Genomic DNA, 20,357 nt, shown 5'->3' with positions numbered 1-20,357 from the left:
TCTTAAAGCAATCAAGCTTTTAATCCATCAATTCCATCTACAATTTGTGTGATTATTAAGGCGTCCCCCAAAAGGATAATTGCTACTGTTTCATTTGTGACGAGCACCAGTTCGCGAAGAATGCGTGAGACTTACCAAATCGGACAGAGAAGAATTTATCGGCCCAAAATGTACTTTCTACACAAGATGAGACTTTTACACTTGAATTAATTCACACGATTCAAAATTATATTGTTTGAATGTCAAAATACAAGTAAAATAAATGGAACTTCCATTTGCAGTCAATTTTATTTTATTTTTTAACCTAAACAAACACGAAACTTGCTTCTTTTGTATTGGCCTTGTTTGGAATCTCTGGCCTTGATAAGGTCAATTTGCATTATCTAGTATAGTTTATGTATTTGAACTTAATAAATGAAATGTCAGAAAATAAATAAGAATATTTATCAAGAAATAATTCAATTCTGCATCCTAGCTACGCAGCCATTTTTAAAAATTTGCGTTGTCATCCAGGACCTAGTGTTTTTTTCATAAGGCAAATACTGCATATTCTTAAAGCAACGCGGTTTTTTAGCTTTTCCTATCACCAAAAGTTTTCTTTTGGTGATCTTTTCCGCCCTTGCATTTCTCGCATTTGATTTTAAGTTTTTAGTCAGGGGTTACATTGTAAAATAATTCTGTTTCATCAGCATTAAATATTTCCTCTGATGTGTATCCTTCGCACAATGCAGGCCACTTATGAGACAACCACTCTTCAGATCTCCTTCAGGAACGTCAGTCGCTTCACCGCAAACTTTTTTTGTCACAATATTATAACGAACACTGAAAATTTTCCTTACTTTTAAGACGAGCAAAGTAATTGGCTTTTTGTTGCAGAATCGGACCACTTATTGTGTCGTTGCTTGCACTCTGATGTTTAAATCATGTTAATAAAGCATCTTATGTTCACTTTCCCTCGCTCGTTTAAGTTGTTTTCGAGAAGAACTTTAATTTTATCTCTATTCTTCCAAATCGTTGATATCATAGAGAGCGAACTCCACATTTCTTTGCAATTTCACTATTCGACTCGCCATTTATAACTATTCTAATCTCCGTATAACACGAGATTTTTCTTCAATAGAAAACACTTCAAAAAATCTGCAAACGTTAATGTGGCCTTATTTGGGTCACCTACCTTGTATAGTATCCAACGAATTGGATTCGCAAGAATTATTAGGATAATTACATCCGCCAAGATTAGTTGAATCATTTACTATTGTGTAATTTTCATATTTATTTCCTTATGTAGGGAATATACTATTACAGTTATAAATATAGACATTGAGAAGAGGCGGAATCATTATAAGATTAATTCAGTGAGGTTAGTGAATAAATGGATAGTAAATTCATTAACCTTATTTATTGTAAAGTTAAAATTCCATTCCAATAGTTTACTTACATAAAACGTTTTATCTTTACAATACAATTCGATTAAACTTATGATAACACAACTATTCGCAGTTTCTTGTTGGATCAATATTCATCATTGATGAATGGGTGGTCCTTGTGTGTATAGGCACTAAAACAAATAACAATATTATCAATAATAGAATAAAAATCCATTTTTGTGTATTAGATCATCAATGTTTGATTTTTGAATTATCTGAAGGTTGTAGGTAAATTTGTTTGTTGAACCTTTCAACGTTATAATATTGCTAACATTTTATTTTATCTTATGTAAACCCAGCAATTCAAACAGTAAATATTGTAAAACACAAGGGCGGAAATTTCAAATATAATTAGTAAGTATATTCAACTATTTTGTAGAATATTAAAATATGTATTGGATGGAAATTGTGGAAATCTTTTCGAATTATTAATTTTTTTTTCTTCAGGAGAGCTTCTGGATATTTACTTGATCACTAATAAACAAAATATTTTCTTGAATAAGGATTCGATTCCATTCCAGCTTATTAGTTTAATATGGCCGCTGTGTCCCAACATGATAAACATTATCAAAGAAAATATGAAAATAATCAGTATATGGTAATAATGTAGTAGCTTTGAAAACTGTTTAGAAGCGGTAAGAGTGATTTTGAAGTCAGTTAAGGGCGAGGAATGATCTCAAAAACAGATAAAATGTGCAAAAAGTGTACAATATTTTCTGTTTAAATAGACGATTGGGTGGCTGGAATGTTTGCCCAACTATGTGTGTCACCTCAAAATCTTTATCACGACAGCCCACCGTGCGAAAGTTTTGATTCACAAGTTTTTGGTTGCTAAACATTTTTCACACCAACCTTACATGCCTTATTAAGTATCATGTTATTTATGGTTTTTTCGAAAAATGGGAAATGTGCTAAAAAGGGGAAAGTTTTGATACCATTTCTATTTTTGTTTGTTTTGAATGAAATAAAATATAATTGTACATACATACACAAAAGTCTTCTTTCTCATACCTATTTACAGCGATGTTCTAACCTCTCTAATCTTTCCAAATAATAGTTACAGTCTCAATCCTCAAAATAGGCGTTTGCGATTGTGATGAAAATCATAATTCACAAAAAAAATCAGACTCATTTTGATTAAGGTTTAGGTCTAAAGTACCCATCATCAAGTATATCGCAAGCAAGTTCTTTTGATATGCCACTTCTATCTCTTTCGATAAAACGCTGGTTGTCACAGTTTTTTTTTATCCCGAACGTGTGTTGTCAGTGAAGGGTCACGTTTGAATTTAGATGTCGAGAATTTTACGATCGTAAATGATAATGCAGTCTCTGTACACAGTATTAACTCGTTTTTCATTTTCCAAAAACAAATATTTAATGGGAGCTGGATTCTTAATTTTTTCCATTTTCAAAAAAAATTTCACAACTTACTTATACGATTGTCAAAGAAAAGCTAAGTTTCTAAAATGGCTGAAATTTTAGTGAGAACGTCTCAAAGCGTTTTCCAGGAAATATTGACTCGAATGTTACTATTAAATAGAAACTAGGAGTCCAAAATTTTATTTCCCAACTTATATAGATGAGTGCTGATTTCGCGTCATCTTTTAAATTATTCAGGATGTCTCACGACGAGTTAAAACTATCTGTATATGGCAAAATACTTATAGTAAAATCATGAAAATTTCTACGTTTGCGTTTTTGGTTACGATCTTTCAAACTAAAGTATTTTCAAAGATGACCGACTTCCGGTTCTACTGGAACTGGTTATTTTAAATAGAACACCCTATTTTTAATATATTTTTGAAATTTATGTAAAATTTCAGTATACTTTTGTCTAAGAAGTTTTTGGATTATAAATTTGACCGTTGCAGACCCTTATAAATTATTTTTTTACGAAGATACCCTTGAAGATATTACAATGATTAATGTTCGGTTGCTTTTAGCAAGGCTAGATGTATTTGATTCTACGTTAAAAATTTTTCATTTTATACAGGGTGTGTATAAAAAGTGATCAAAGTCTAACTCAATAAATATCAAATTTTTTTATTTTTTCAAACTGTCATTAGTCAATTGTTGATACTTTTATTCGTTCTCAATTTAATAACGAAGATTATGACAGTTAAACACATTTATTAAAAGCCTACTAAAAGTATACTTGAAAATTAGAACTTAAAAAATACGGAAATGACTAAAAGTTGAAATAGGATTTGTAAATACAAATTGATTTGATTTTTTTGCAAACCTTGACAAGATAAAGAAAAATAGTTTTTTATTTCTTAATGCTTCTATCAACAGGTAAAAATAAAATTTAGACCACACCCGCATCTCTAAAAAATTACAGAAAACATTTAATATCTGGATAACGGTGAGGCTTAGACATAGAAAATTGTACATGAATTTACCTTATTTTGTACCCCTGAATGCATTAAAATAGAAAAAACCGGATGGTTCTATTTAAAAAAATAAATAAATTTCATATTTATTAAGTTAAACTTTCAACACTTTTTATACACACCCTGTATAAAATAGAGAATTTTTCAATATGGATTAAAATACGTCTGACCTTTCTAAAAGCAACCGAACAGAAACAATTTTCATAGCTTTAAAGCTATTTTCCAAAAAATTAATAACTCAAAAAGTATGCATTTTTCGAAAAAAGTTTTCGGACAAAAGTATACCAAAATTTCACGTAGAATTCAAAAATTTATTGAATTACAGGTTGTTCTATTGAAAATAACAAAGTTACAGTCGACTTCCAGTAGAACCGGAAGTCGGTGATCTTTGAAAATATTTTAGTTAAAAAGATCGTATGCGAAAACCCAAACGTAGAAATTTTCATGATTTTTCTATAAGTATTTTGCCATTTACAGATAGTTTTAACTCATCATGGGACACTCAGTATATTCAATTGTTCCTTGCTGCAGTTTTCTTATTACTGTCCGTAATTTTGATATTCTACAGATGGCTAATAATCCTGCTGTTTCAATGAACTTTATAAAGATGTCAAGGGGAGCTAATCCCGCAGACCTGGTGGACCATAAAACATATCTAACATTTTTTAGCAGGAAAAGCAGGAAGATCTTGTGAAGGAGTTTTGTCCAAAATATCACTCACTTTCTAATAATTATTATTAGTATAAGCCCTTGAAAGAATTTAGAAAATAAAAAATATTTGCTATCTCCTTATATGTTATATAATTTTTTTTTCGTTGACGCCACAAATAATTTGCAACTATTTGAATCAATTTCCCGAAAACCTCGTACACCTTATTTTTGAATTTCTCTATAAAAGCTAATTTTAGAAATGTATGATAACTGAGACTATGACTATAACTATGAATAATTTCAATTTACAAAGTTAAATTAGCATAAAAGTGATAAATTATTCAATAAGCTTATTTATTTTCATACGACAATAATAAAATGTTTTTCGCACATTATGTATTATACGACTGGCTCATATTTGAACAGAGAAAAGCAAAAATTAAATACATTTTTAAATACGTGTACAATTTCAATCAAATAGCGTGTTTGTTGGTGACTCTAGCGACTAGTATCAATTTTATAGTCGTGTTCAAGGTTCATGGTTAATAATTTTTAGAAGATCCGAACCTTAAATATTTACTTAAAGTAAACTAAACTTACTCTGCGTAAGGGCAGGTTCTTCCATTACAATCGAAAGTATTCATTAATGCAATATCTTCTTTAGTGAGATTGAAGTCCCAAATATTAAAGTTTTCTTGAATTCTAGACTTGGTAACCGATTTAGGTATAACTATTAATCCTCTTTGAACCGCATATTTTAAAGCTACTTGAGCAGTTGTTTTCTTGTATTTCTCTGCAATTTTTTTGATTTTAGGATCCTCCATCAATTTCGGGTCTCCCGAACCTAAAGGACTGTAAGCAGTTACTGTGATGTCTTTCGATTTTAGATAATCAATCAATTTCTGTTGATTCAAATGGGGGTGAACTTCAATCTAAAAACAATATAAGCTGTTGTTCGAAAAACTATACATGCGCTATGAATTCAAAACACATTTATAAATAATAATTATGAAAAATGAGAAAAGTATCAAGAAAAATAGACGATCAAAATAAAAAATAACAGTTGTACGAGGAAATAACAGAAACTGTAAAATTCCGCAACTAAAACGCAAATAAAGCAGATAGAAAATAGGAGAAAATAAAAGAAAATGAAAAGTAAAGTACTAAAAGCAAGAAGATGAAGCAATTACATATGAAATATGCGAGATGGAACTAAACTAAGAGGATTTAAAATAAGAAAGTGTCTTTTCAAACTTTTCAAAAATGAATTATTGACGACAAGCTTGGTATAAAAAATGATGAAGTAATTAACCAAAAAGATGATCCAATAATTGATAGATATAGATTGGAGAAAAGACTGTATAGAACTAGAAATATATTTAGGTATTACAAGGATAGCCCTACCAAAAGTAATTAATTAAAGGACAATGGCCAAAGCAACACAACAAAAGTATCATATGAGTGAACAACCACAGTCAAAATCACATGTGAAATATTGTGTGGAAAATATAAAAATTTACGAAAAAAACCAATATGACCAGATAAACCTATGAAATATGGAAAATTAATGAAAGTGAAAAGTGCACTCAGAATCAGAAGTAACAGAAGATTAAAAAAATTGACTATTAGGAGTAGTTGAAGCAAACTGTTGAACATACAAAGCAAACACCAGCAAAACTAAGATAGAAAACTTATTGGTATATCTAAAAATGCAATGAAGACTATGATTTGTTAAAAATCATTAGGGAAAAAGCTCTAAACAAAGCAAGATAGATGGCCATTCTCTGATGGCCAGATATGCTACAAGGAGTTGTGAGTGTAGTTGGCAGCTAATGTTGATTGAGGATGACTGCAAGTGTCGATTGTTTCACCATTAGAACACTAATTACGAAGATTTTTTAAAAATCCATTGTGAAACACGAATACGTATACACTCCACAATATTCAAACGACACTCAACGTAAGGTTGTGGAGTTTATGCAGCCTGGAATGTCAATCAACAAAGACTCAAATTGTAAAACTTTACGAAGCTGTCAAAAATAAAAAGCAACGTTTACTTCTGGAATTATTCACGACAACATTTCTTCAGTAGTTTAAATGCGATATCAACCACTATATAGTCTCGACTTAGAGGCAAGTGACTTTAAGGATCTTCCTGAACTTAAGCAGTGGCTTGGGGAGCTCAAAGAAATCGTCACAGCTTACATTTATTCATTTTAGACACATTTTATTCGCATACTATCATCAAGGTCATTGTGCAGTGAAGTAACAAATATTTTACATTACATTTATTCATAAAATCACCCATACCTTCTTTATGGCTGATAGAAGGTTGATAAAAAGGCCTCTTTAATAATAAGATAGAGTCGAAAGATTAGGACAGGATTATCAAGGACATTTTAATGAAAAAACGTTAACGTGACATTTGGCAAATATAAAAATTAAAACTGATACTTATATGTTATTTTGAACGCAAATTCATTGATATTGCGTATTCACAATTGAAAATGGAATATACATATCAAAAATGGAAATGGAAATGATAGGAAAAACGATTTTTTCTTATATTCCAGTCATTTTAGGTAGATTTAGGCAAGAATTTCGGAAAATCGAAATACCCAGCTGTAAATTCGCTTAAACTTGTTCATTTGACATCATAAAACTCCTCTCAAAACTCACATATACTTCAATCTTAGCAACTTTAAAAATCGGAGGTCAAAAGTAAAAAAAATCGATTTTTTGCACATTTGCAAATAACTTGTTTCCTATTGGTTTTACGCTATTTGTATTGCTTATCAATATTGTGAAGCATTAAATTCTCTACAACTTGGTTTTAAAAATTTGTGTGAATCGTTTCTGAGATAGAGGGCAGAGCGCGCGCGGTTAGAATCTCGTTTGAAATCAACTGGTAGTCCAGATCAAAATAATCTCTTATAAATTATTGCTAAATATATATTTATCAATAATTTCCATTTTTTATCAACAATTACATTATATTTAAATATTTTTTGCTCAATTATTTATTTCCAATCAAGTATAAATTAATTTAATAGCGCTTGCACCTACCCGTGTAGTTTTAAAATCGTAGAGAGAAAAATTTTAATCATATTATAATTCTTATTTCAATTTTCTTCTTCTTCATCGTCGTCGTCTTCCCGCAGCTATAAAATTCCAAGGTTCTTATCATCTTCATTATCGTCTTCAATGATATTTGTTTCTTCTTTAACATCAGTTTTATATGATACAGCATTAAGACAAGCTTGTCCATTACACTAGCCACAAGCTAAAGAACATCCTGCGTCCACATCTTGAACCGTAACCACTCTTGCATTTACAGAATATAGTGTTCAGTAATTCATCTTTAGCAGTTGGTAAGATTGTCGTGACAGGTTCTAGGACCCGTTACGCATTGTCCAACCCCATTCCTGGGGCTCCAAAACATGCTCTAATCAAGTTTGAATTTGGTAATGAACACGTTGGTGAGCAGCTCCTTTATAAGAGATTATTTTGATTGGGACTGCCAAAAAATGTACAAAAAATTTTTTTTTTTACTTTTGACCCCCGAATATCGAAGTTGCTCTATCTGGGTTTTTCTAGGTGAACTACCTTAAATGACTGGACTATTAGAAAAATATTGAACATCAGCTTCGACTATCTATAGATATCATATTTCATACATGTTAAGTGAGGAGTTGGCCAATCAAAACATTGTGAGACACATATTTATGTATCGTGAACATAAGAAATTAATTTGAGATGTTAATAAATGGAAAACAGTTTCAGATCACGATTAACAACTTTCTCAGGAAGTGAAACTGACAAAGAAGAACCAACAAATTAAGAATCAAATTATCTGAAGTTGGGTAGCTGAGAAGCTCATAAAATACGTGTGAAGACAACAGTAGATGTCAACGAAGGACATTATTACATTAGTCATATATCTATCAATATACGACTCCGACTTTCCAAGGATTCTTCTGTTATGCTTGGAATCAATTTCGCAAACAAAAAAATTTGTTTACTCACTTGATTAGTTACGGGTTTAATTGTGCAATTTTGTAGAATACGCTCGGTTTGTCTTTTATTAAAATTCGAAATACCAATAGATTTTGTTAGTCCCTTTTTCACCAACTTCTCCATCTCTTTCCATGTGTCAACAAAGTCTACGTCACTATAAGCAGTGGTACCATCTGGATTTGTTGGGAATAATTCATCTTCTTCCTATAAAACGAGAAAAAAATTGACGTTTGGATAACTACTGTACCCCCTAACATATTTATCTGAATAGAAATCTGGTAAAATTAGAAATCCCCTTCTTCACAAAGTAGTGTATTGTGAAAACAAGTGTAGTGGTGAACAGTGTATTCAGTGATTTTTTGTTTTGTTGATAGCAAGACTTACCTTCAGGGCAAATGGCCAATGGATTAAATATAAATCAAGATAGTCGATACAAAGGTTTTTCAATGTGGTTCTAATAGCAGGTTCCACTAAGTCTGGTCTGTGCATAGTATTCCATAGTTTACTCGTTATGAAAAGCTCTTCACGCTTCACAGTTCCATCTGATATTTTAGCTTTTATCGCTTCACCAATTTCAGGTTCGTTTCCGTAAATGTAAGCACAGTCAATATGGCGGTAGCCGATATCGATTGCATCTTTTACGGCTTGGGTTACTTGACCTGGTTGAGACTATAAAATATTTTTTTAATATAGTAAATCTAATACAGATACCTACGTGCTTAAACTCATAAGTTCACTATACAATTATTTTTTTTTATTGATAGAATTTTAATTAGATGCATTCCTAGAGAGCTAGAGCTTTGGGTTTTTTAAGCATAAATATGTACTGATATATAAAGACATTTTTAAAGAGCCGATAACATGTACGGGTATAAACACACTGGGAAAATCAAGGGAACTAACAAAGCATCAACGAAGTTTGTTATTATTATTTGTTATTTAAATACAGTCGCGAATATATATAATGAAAAGTAAGGTTTTATTTAGATTTCTCTGTGGAGTCAATATATCATAGAGAGAAACTTTTTGCACGTTCATATATTGCTACAAATATACTCTATTCTCTACTCAGTTACTACTCAGCTCGTGAAGGACACTGTACATCCTAGCTTAGTTGCCTTAGCAAACCACTTCGTACAATTTTTGGATACCGACAAAAAGAGAAAGATAAAAACCTTTTTCATTTACTAGCTCTCCAAAGACTATACATGCAAAAAGCAGCCTTGCCACCGTGATCTAACTTAAGGTACCGATAGAGAGAGAGAGAGAGAGAGAGAGAGAGAGAGAGAGAGATTCGTTGGTTAAAGTTTGGTAGGATAAGGAAGATTCTAGGCCCTGATACAGGAATAGATCCTCTGCAGAGCGAGGTTGTGGTAATTACGAGCGGGTACAGCTGCGACTGCGTTATTCCCTATCGTCGGTCATTTGGCTGGAGAACCGGTTTACTAGGCTATAGGAAAACCGTAGAAAACCTGCAACACCGACGATCGACAAAGTATGTAGGGTGGGTGTTGGGGGCGGAAGTTTATCTGATTGATATGGGGGAGTTATCCAGGAAGTTGAGGTAGATTTCAGGGAGGTCATCGTATGCTGATGCTAGGGGGCGGATAAGGGAGTTTTTTCTTGGGTTTGGAACCGAGGAGCCGCATATTGTTGACCCAGGGCATGAGAAGGGTTTCTTTTGCAGTAGAATTAGTTGATTAGATGGTATGAATCCCATAGCGGGCTTGGAGGTCATTTAGGTGGCTTGGAATGGGGGTTATATCGGTATTTACATAAACGGTGTTGCTAGAGCTGAAACTACACTTGTATTGGCAGTACCAGAGAATGGACTGCTCGAAGGTCAGGAATTTTTTGAGAAGATGTTTGGACAAAGTGATGAAGACGTAAGCTCTTTATTCTATACTGGGGCGGATGTTTGTTTTATACATGAAGTATAGTGAGGAGGTGGGTTCGTCCGAAATTTCCTCCGAACGCCATGCAGATAGGCCGTTCAACTGAGAATGTGAATGAATTTCACACCCAGATAGACGGCTTCTCTGCGAATTTCGAGTCTATCTCCCCAAAGTCTCAAGTGGAAGTTTTAAAGGTTGATGTTAGCGGAAGTGTGAAGGCGATGGCTCGAGTTTTTAGGAATTAAGAGTTATCCTTCCTGCAACAATTCGAAAATTGGTTCAGAAGATTTTCGGATTTTAAGGTACAGAACATAATAGACAAGATCAATAATGGCGTCGCAAATTAAAGCTACGTTATTTGCAACAGTCTCATTGAACATGTAAATTTAGTCAGATTCATAGACGTTCTGCTATATTGTAGGGTTTCGTAAAGCAGAGAACAGAATTTTTCTGTTTTGTTTGGAATGTTTGTAATAAACATTGTTTCTATTTTTTCGTTGCTCTTCGATATAATTAGAAGAATGAATTGCCTAATTTAATAACAAATAACTAATAAATATGAGTAAGAATTGTATTAATGATCACACATGCTGGCAACTGTAACAGTGATAGATGATGGTACAATATTTCCATCTTGCCATTGAAAAGTATACTTTTCTTCCTCTATTAGCCATCCATAATCGTCTGGTTTTAATGTTGTAGGACATTTCAGATGTGCATTGCGCCATATACTTGATATATATTGAGTCCGTAAAAGTTGCTGCTTTAATTCTGATTCACAGGGTGGTAAATTGGATGCATCATAATTGACATAATATTTTGTCATTATTGCAGAAAAATTTTTGTAACATTCACTATGATATCCTGCTGTATCGTTTATTTCATCAGGTAAAACAATATCACTATATTTATGTCTCAGAGATTTTCTAATGTTCAATACCTCATGGCTTTTTGATAAAATCTGAGGTTTAAATTTAATCAATTTATTATAATTTTTTTCCTTACAAAACACACAGATCATTTCTTGCGCTTCCATGATGAAAACAAGTAGTCTTTTCTCTTTTTTCACTTATAAAAAATTATTACGCACAACTGATCACAATAATGTAGCGGAGATATGAAAAAAATATACAGTTGAGTCGAAAACTGACTCTAAAAACACTAAAATATGGAAAGAAACGGATATTGAACAATCAAGTATCCAATAATAGTATAAAAATGCAATTCTTTGTGTATTTCGCTAGTAAATTAGATTAGAATTAGAACTATGTAAGTTAACTTGCTCCGAAATAAGCAGCGTTGCAACTGACAAACTTAACGGAAATTTGTCTTAAAATGTTCTACTCCCCTACCTAAGAATGTATTACCTGTATGTCAACCTTATATTCAGGTAAAAATTCTTTAGCTGAAGGGCAACAGGGTCGGTAGACGTTTGTGATGAAAATACTGTACTACCCGTCTTAGCAACTTTCGGTCCATTTTACAGATACTTGCAACCGAGCAAATCATGCAAAAAACAGTGGATATCGTTGCAACCGCGCTAACCCTGCCAGAAGTTGATTTTTCTACTTTAACTATATTAAATAACATATAGAAAAAGTTTCAGCCTTGTGAAAGTACCTTAGTCGAAGTGGCGACCAGCTCTCCGACTAACACTTACACAGACGCATCAAAATCTCAAGATGGTACGGGTATTGCTATCACCAACCTCCCAATATATGCTAAAAGCTCCTCCAACCCCATCTACTTTCACTGCTAAATCATATGCAATATATCAATAATCACCTCTTACTCACAGATTCCCTTAGCTTAAAACAAACTCTACAAAAAATTCACACCACAAATTCCTTAGCGATCAAAATCAAGCAACAACTGCATTATGTACAAGACAACAACAAAAAACAGGATTTTGTTGGATACCATATCACAAGGATCCATGATTAAAAATGTGTTCGAAGCATTGCGAGGCAAAGAACTAAATATGATTGTTAGTAATGTAGTAACATCACTTACTATTTTGACAGATATTTCCGAAGCTAATGTGTATAAAATAATTAAAACAAGGGATGAAATAATCTAGAAGACATTACCAATTTCGAATAATATTGTATCTCTATTCAATTTATTGTATGTTTCCCAAAAATATGAAGACCTCTAATACATACAACCTGGTTGAATGAAGGACACCATGACAAATACTTGTTATATATTTGTCTCCAAGAAACTGAATAGTATAATGAGGAAATGGATACAGAATAATAACCTAGTGGTTGTAATGGACGAAAACGAGGCGCAAATCTACTTCGATTGACACCAACCTAATAAAACTCAAATAATGAAGGAAAAAGCAAAGAATAATGTTATTTTTTTATTAATAATATTGATAAATCTGCTTAGTGAGACCGTCAACAACATAACCTTACAGTCGAAGATAAATATAGATAAACTGCAATACCCGTCGCGGCTTCGCCCTACTTATAAAAGTAGTTCCTTCAAATTGAACTTTGTACAGTAAAAATAATTAACACTTACAGTAAACCTAACTCTCGACTCCGCATGACCTATACACAACATTAAATTTGACACTTCAACAAATTCACATATGTACTTCAACAGGTAAAGATCGTCATAGAATTAATGGTAAATATCACATCTATTGATGTTAGACTTTTTATTGACCCACAATAAACAATAGTAAAAGTAAATTAATACGTAAAATGCGGGCTAGTTTTTAGATATTCACACGGGACTCATTTCTAAGAACTCTTTGAACATTTTCCAAATCGAATTTTGAAAATCGCAAAAGTTGTTGTTTAGGTATTTGTACGGAGATTGCTTTAGTGCAAAACCGAAGTCGATATCTCAATCAGCGGCCGAGAAAAACGAAAAAATCTAATTTGCAAACATATCCGTTTTACCCCTATAAAATCGAAATTTCGCAAATCCTTTCTTAGCGCACCTCTACACACCGATATAAACATACCCTAAAAATTTCATGTCTCTATTTTTAATAGCCTTGGCTGGGTGTTGATGAGTGAATGAATCCGTCAGTCAGTCAGTCAGGACATCCTCTTTTATAGATATAGATAGTTAAATATATCGAACGTTTAGTGAAAGAAAAGCAGAATATAATGAGTCTTGATTATTGCATTGATATTACCATAGAATAACAACAATAACAAAGTAGTACAGCACTCATTATTTGAATAAATGACAACGTTTTCAATGTTTAATATCCATAGTTAATACAGTCGAACCTCGATATAGCGAATTCCTTGATAAATCCTTTTTCTAGTCCCCTCAAATATGCCTATCTTTCCTATGTTATTTTTATCTCTAGACATCGAAGGATTGGTTTAGAAGAGCTTGATATATCGAGTTTTCCAAGATTCCTTAGCTTACACTGCACCTACTACAAAACGAAGTTTTTGTAGGAAAACCTCTACATATCGAAGCCTAGTTGAAAAAATACGAAACGTTTAACCTGAGAAGCATTGTCTTTTTCAAAACGGCCTTTTTTCTCAAATAAGCCTGTAACTACCCCACTCACATTTGTTTCCAGTTTGTTTCAGTTTCAGTTTCAGTTGTGCAATAGATTTCGTCTTGTGTCGTACTACGTTTCAGTTTGATTTTCAAAACATGCCAAAACGTAAAACCCTTTCCTATGAAGAAAAACTGAAAGTCTCTAAAGCCGTATCTACACTCTATCTACAATTCTGAAAAATAGGGAGAAGTATGAAAATCAAACTTGTTCGTCATCAAAGAGGATTAAAGGGCGCGAGTTCCAAGACATCGGCAAAAGCTTATCGATAAGTGGTCCAACCTTACAGGAAAAAGTAACAGAATTCTCTAAAGAACTCGGTAAACCAAATTTCCGTGCTAGTAATGACTGGCTTCAGAACTTTAAGAAAAGGAATGAAATTGTTTTCAAAACAATTACCAGGGAAAGTGCAAGTGTAGACGATAATGTGTGTACACAGTGGAGTAAAAAACTTTTTGAGTTAACAAAAGGGTACAATCCTGACGCTGACGAAACTCGACTTCATTATCAGTGCTTACCGGACAACACCTTAGCATTCAAAGGGGACTTGGGTCATGGTGGAAAAAATAGCAAGCAGAGAGTTACAGTACTTCTTTGGAAAAGCAAAATACCCTCGATGTTTTAAAGGAGCTAAAAGCCTACCAATATACTACACATCAAACCAAAGATCTTGGATGAAATCTGACATTTTTGGCAAACGGTTAACGGACCTAAACAAGGAGATGCGAAAAAAAAATTCTCATGTTTATAGACAATTGTACAGCACATGGGGATCTTCCCAAACTCAAAAACATAAAAATTGAGTTTCTACCTCTGAACATCATATCCAAACTACAGCCTCTTGATCAAAGTATAATAAAAAACTTTGAAGTTCTTTACAGGAAAGAAGTGGTGCGCCAATTTCTCCTTGACATCGACGAGAAAAGTCCGACAAAAATTAACTTGCTTGATGCCATGGGGATGACTTCGAAGGTGTGGACAAATGTGACAGAAAAAACCATTCTGAATTGTTTCAAGAAATGCGGGTTTGAACGGAACTATCAAAATCGTAAAGGAACAGTTGAAGAGGATGGTATTGCTGTTGATGCACCACTTTAATGTAGATGAAATTCCTGCACGATAGAGCAAAACTAGAAAGAGCCTAAATATTGAAGAGCTCACACGATGATCTGACTTAATGCGGGGAGTTAAGTGATGCAGACATCATCGCATGCGTTTCCACAGACGCAGAAGAAGATGAAAGCGAGAACAATGTAATGAGTGTTCAGCCAATCCAATCTATTGCAGTATTGGATGATGCATTGGGCAAAGTGTCGTTTTCAGGTAGACAAACTACAATTTCCGATTTTTTTCAAAGTTAAGCTTAATTTTTTTTTTCACACATTCAAAGAAATCACCTCAATAATCGAACCTCGTTATATCAACATCCTCGATAGTTTTTAGTACCCCCTAAGCTTCGATATACCGAGGTTCGACTGTATAACTAACCTAACCTAACTGCGTCAAACATATTCAATTCAAAATGCAACAAGAATTCCTCAAGCAAAAGCAAATAGGTGGATATGCAGTGAAAATTTATTTTAGTTATATAATTTTACAACAATTTAAACATTCATTCAGATAATGAGTATTTTACTATTTTGTTACCAAAAGATTATTAATAAGCAGCATTATATTAAGTGAGCTGACGTCTTCTAAATCTAAAATAATTCCATTCGAGTTGTGGCTATATCAGAACAGCCACAACGTAATCCAGCAAACGCAAGACCCACAAAAAGCGTTGTGGCTGTTTCAAACGACCACTGGCTATTTTCGGTCTTTGAGCGTAGCATATAAACATTTGTGGGTATAGAATAAGTAAATAGAAATAACCTTTCCAATGATGAAGTAATTGATAAGAGTAAAAGTAAAAACATATCAAAATAGTAATATGAGTAAATAACAAAACTCATTCTATTATTGATATTGAAAAGACATTTGAAGGTGAAGTTCATCATAACATACTTATGTAAAAATCAGTATATTATTATGGGATTTTGATAACAGTATCTGTATTATAAGATTACTGATATATGATAAGGCAGAAGTTACATAGAATAAATTAATTATTTCGTTTATTATACGAGTAATAATAAAATGCTAAACACGTTAAATTGAAATTATCAACATTATTGAAACTACATCTTCACCATTAATTTCCTTAATTGATAGTTGAAGCCCTAAATTTTTTGTATGGAAACCGTACGATTTTGATATATCCTTTGAAAGAGCTATTCATTCTTTATTTAAAAATGAAATGGTTTTCTAATTTATTACTCGTGCTTATATGTAATCTAAATATAGTCGTTTAGTTAGTTAAGGGTTTTTCATTATAATTTGTCCCCCCTCTTAGTTTTTCAACCAATACAATGTTTTATATAAAGTAATGAATAAAATAATTCTTCACAAAACGAAATTTATACATCATATTAAATACAATTTCATTTTTTGAAGGAAGGTTTTGTATATTTTTCTATTTGTGATTAGCTTTTTTAATCTAAAAAAGATATGCAATTTTCCATCGTTAAGAAAATTTACATATTCAAATAATCAAAACCTCATAAACCGTCTGTATAATTTTCTATAGAATCTATGATACAACTTAAATAATTTTATTTATTTATTATTTTTTTCACCTTCTTCAGAGAAGTTTCCGATTCCTCTACTGACTTCTGTTGACCTCGTTTACAATAATTATAGTTTTTCCTTCCTCACCTTTCATTTGTCCATATCGTTTTTTATATGTGCTCTAATTTTGATGCAAAAATTATTGGAGAAACGAAAAATTCTACTAAAATAACCAGTCCTCAAATGACATAGAAAGTAGGAAGGGCAAAATCTAATTGCTTTTATATGGTGCAATTCATAACCAAATATGGAATAATATTGAGAAACAAACGAACCATTTTTACACTTTATACCCGTACCTGCGATAATAATTGTTGTGTTGATCTCAATCAGATTTTTTTCAGATGCAGCAATCACATTCATAAAACAAACAATTTATTGCAATTACTTGTTAAACAAAACTACTCCCTACCTCTAAACCTCACACACCTTTTAAGCATATATAACCGACAAATTTTATCTATTAGTGAATTTTATCAAGGATATTAAAATTACTATCTAAGTAGTGTCATTGAAAAATTCTGTGGCTGATGGACTTGCTCCCAAGCCATTTTCTTTATAGTTTATATTTGATTCTTCTGACCCCATAGGGTCATTTAAATCTCGATGCACTCTCAAATATATCCATTCAATCTTATTATACTATAAAAGTTTTTGCAACAAATCGCGGTGATCGATACTCGTTTTTTTGCAGCTATTGCATTTTTTGGAACCTTTTATTCAGGTTAATCTATTGCTTATGAAAATATTTGTTGTACTAGTTGTTTCAATTTACTACGTAATTTGATATACTTAATAATTATTTTGTGACTAACCCCACTGGGTTTTTTCAATATGTGGAGAAGAATCTTTGAATATTCGCTAATAATATTGACTATGTATGTTCTCCCGATTTAATGTCTGTAGTTTTTTTTCGAGTGGGACCCATTCGACAAACAATAAAGAACTCGATGAATCATGTAAACCTTGAGTAGCTGCTATGAAAGTTGTGGAGTAAAAATTGTGACTTGTGATGGAGATAATGACGCTGATAATGCAGAAAACTTGAAGGAACATATTGAAGCACCTGATATATACTCCAACGGTATTAAAGTCATCACCAACAAATATATTCTTCAACATAGTATTCCGAAGGAAAATCAAAAATCAAATCAAAAAATCAAAAAATCGTATAGATTTTTCTTCACTGGAAATATTAGCAAACTTTTTCCTGTTTGTTTCTATTGAACAATGTACATATAATAGAGGTAATTTTAATTTATAATCGTAAGAATAAAAATAGTGTCAATCATACAAAGGCAATGATCATTGTCTACAGCTGTCCATTGGTAATATGTTACAATAAAGTATTATTTGCCATCCCATCCATCATTGGCAACCATGTCTAAAGTTTCTAATTACTCTTTTCAATCTTTATTTCAGATAATCTCAGAAAACCAGCAAGATGAACTATTTTCAGAGCTTTTACCTTGATTCAAACATGTTTTTCAAAAGTATCGATCTTTCGTAGACACCAAAAATTGATAGTATGTGCTACAAAAACTTGTAAAGAGATGTATGAAAATGTGATAGTAGACTAGGATATATACGAGGTTGTATTGATATGTAATTAGACTAGACCATGCATAAAGAAAATATTACGATACGCAAATATTGCAACGAACAATAACTTATTAGAAGTGTCAGTGTAAAATTTGACGTCAAAAAAGTAAACCAGAGTTACGCAATAAATTAAAAGAAAGAAGATATCCACTGGAATTGTGAAAATCGAAAAATTGGAGTATAGAGAGATATAAGTACTACTTATATTTAAAAGGGTTAAGAGGTAAGCAGATTTACGAAGATATGCTTAATACCCTTGGTGATCATTGTCCTTCGTGTGTGACCTTGAAAAATTGGACTGCAAGCTTTAAAAAAGGTAAATTCTCCATTGAAGATGATGACTGATCGGAATGGCGGCCAGTTTCTGTGTCAATCCCCGAAAATATCGATGCAGCTCATGACATGATTTTATCAGACCATCGAATTGGGCATTTTAAACAAGTTTTTATACATATTTAAAGCAAGTAACCAAGAGAGAGACTTGAGGCTGAAGAGAACAAATAATGGAATAAGAAATCTATTTGGAGAAGCAGAAATAAGCGAAATAAAGCGCAATTTTAGAGCAACAAAAAAATTATGGACATAGAACAAGGAGAAACAAAAAAAGGGAAGACCAAGAGAAGATGGTACGTAGACGTAATGGAGGATCTAAGAGAGAGAGAGAGGAATTCAGAACTGGAAAACGAAAGCAAACAATAGGAAACAGTGGAAGGGAATCAATTCTATGCTATGGGCCTAAAAAGACTTGCATGAAGCACCTTTATATTTATGTTCGACATGATTTACACAGATTTTATATAATGAACTTATTATCATTAAGGAGTGATTACGTAATTAATGATATATATTAGAATTAAGCGACATGAATCGTTAATTTGACGAAAGGTTGAATAAAACGACAACACTAAAGCAAAATACTCAGTTTTTCACCAGCGAAAGCTATGCTGAGATGGAAAATTCGATTCAGCGTATACGAAGAGGAAAACAAATAAACTGAAAGTTCCAACCAAAGGAAATATAATTAGACACTACGTAAAAATGAATAAAATATTCCAAATTTTGCTCGATGTTCAACTGACAATAGAAAATGAGAAAGAACCCGGATGAAGCAAGTTTTATTTGCGTTATCATTCATAAGCGTTACGAAATAGTTAGAAGGAAAATGGAATCTTTAGGTTCCAAATCTATTCTTAGTTGCGAAATAAATGGATGTCAGATAGACTTATTTAATATGGCAGTTAGTAGGCAATCACTGATCAGTCTAAATTTATACATCTCACAAAATATGTGCAGCTTCATCTGCTCGACACTAAAAATGTTGCAAAATATTTATCAAAACGATAATGGTATAGAGGTTACCAATAAAATTGTTCAGGATTTCTCAAAACCAAAGGTCAATTTAGAGAGCGAACAATTTAAGTCAACAACCACAAACTACGACTTCAAATGAGAAATTTAAAACAACTGCAGATACCGATTCAAAACTAAAAGAGAATATTTTCAAGCTTAATAATCGATCTCAAGAATATCTTCTAGTCAAAGAAATTCTATCTAAATTTGTGAGAATCGTTACATCGGTTTTGAACACATTCATTATAATGTTTCCTTTGTATATTTGCTACAAAAATTCGTCAGAATTGAATTTTTTTTAAAATGGTTTGACAAAATAATATTTACTCACTTTCCACGTTCCTAGACCATAAATTGGAAACGTTTGTCCATTATTAAACTTGATTGTGGGTACTTTTGCCATAGCTTTGCCGACTGATTTAATCATTCATACGCACTTACAAAGCCTGGAAAGCGATTCAAATTCAACATTTCAACATATTTATCTCTCCAAACTTATTATCTAATCAAGTGAACCAGATAATCTGTGTTCGCAATAGGAAAGTTTTTAATTTTTTACTATGATTACACAGTTCAAGTATCAACTTTTGAAATCAAGCAATAGACCAAAAATATCAGGCTATGATTTTTTTAAAATGGAGAACTTCCGATTATTAAACTGGTTAATTGCCAATATTTATTTTCAGTTTGTTCAAACTCCGTAATTCACATTAGATATTAGAAGTCTAGATAAGGAGGAGGACGATCGACATGTGTTGCAATCGACTGAGAATTTAGTCCAGTGAGTAGAGCCTAATTAGAGCCAAAACCAAGA

General features: G+C 32.3%; 1 protein-coding gene across 1 annotated transcript; it reads right to left on the bottom strand.

Annotated features, from left to right (window-relative positions):
- Positions 1-1,384: 1,384 nt before the first annotated feature.
- Positions 1,385-20,261, bottom strand: LOC130452665 (aldo-keto reductase family 1 member B1-like). Its single transcript, XM_056792036.1, has 5 exons — positions 19,875-20,261; positions 8,873-9,157; positions 8,498-8,692; positions 5,072-5,403; positions 1,385-1,558 (listed from the first exon to the last, which is right to left on the bottom strand). The coding sequence occupies exons 1-5, from the start codon at positions 19,968-19,970 to the stop codon at positions 1,513-1,515; spliced, it is 954 nt and encodes a 317-aa protein (XP_056648014.1). The 5' UTR covers positions 19,971-20,261; the 3' UTR covers positions 1,385-1,512.
- Between the last annotated feature and the right edge of the window lie 96 nt (positions 20,262-20,357).

The sequence above is a fragment of the Diorhabda sublineata genome, chromosome 2, assembly GCF_026230105.1.
Source record: "Diorhabda sublineata isolate icDioSubl1.1 chromosome 2, icDioSubl1.1, whole genome shotgun sequence".
Taxonomy (NCBI): domain Eukaryota; kingdom Metazoa; phylum Arthropoda; class Insecta; order Coleoptera; family Chrysomelidae; genus Diorhabda; species Diorhabda sublineata.
The sequence above is the reverse complement of the archived record's forward strand: the minus strand, read 5'-3'. Positions and strand labels throughout refer to the sequence as shown.

Bases quoted from the DNA above. Each gene is read 5' to 3' on its own strand.
- LOC130452665 (XM_056792036.1), bottom strand. From the start codon at position 19,970: ATGATTAAATCAGTCGGCAAAGCTATGGCAAAAGTACCCACAATCAAG. The intron at 9,158-19,874 runs GTGAGTAAATAT...AATATTTTATAG, and splicing joins ATGGTCTAGGAACGTGGAAA to TCTCAACCAGGTCAAGTAAC. The intron at 1,559-5,071 runs GTAAGTTTAGTT...TATTTGTTTTAG, and splicing joins AGAACCTGCCCTTACGCAGA to TGCCTATACACACAAGGACC.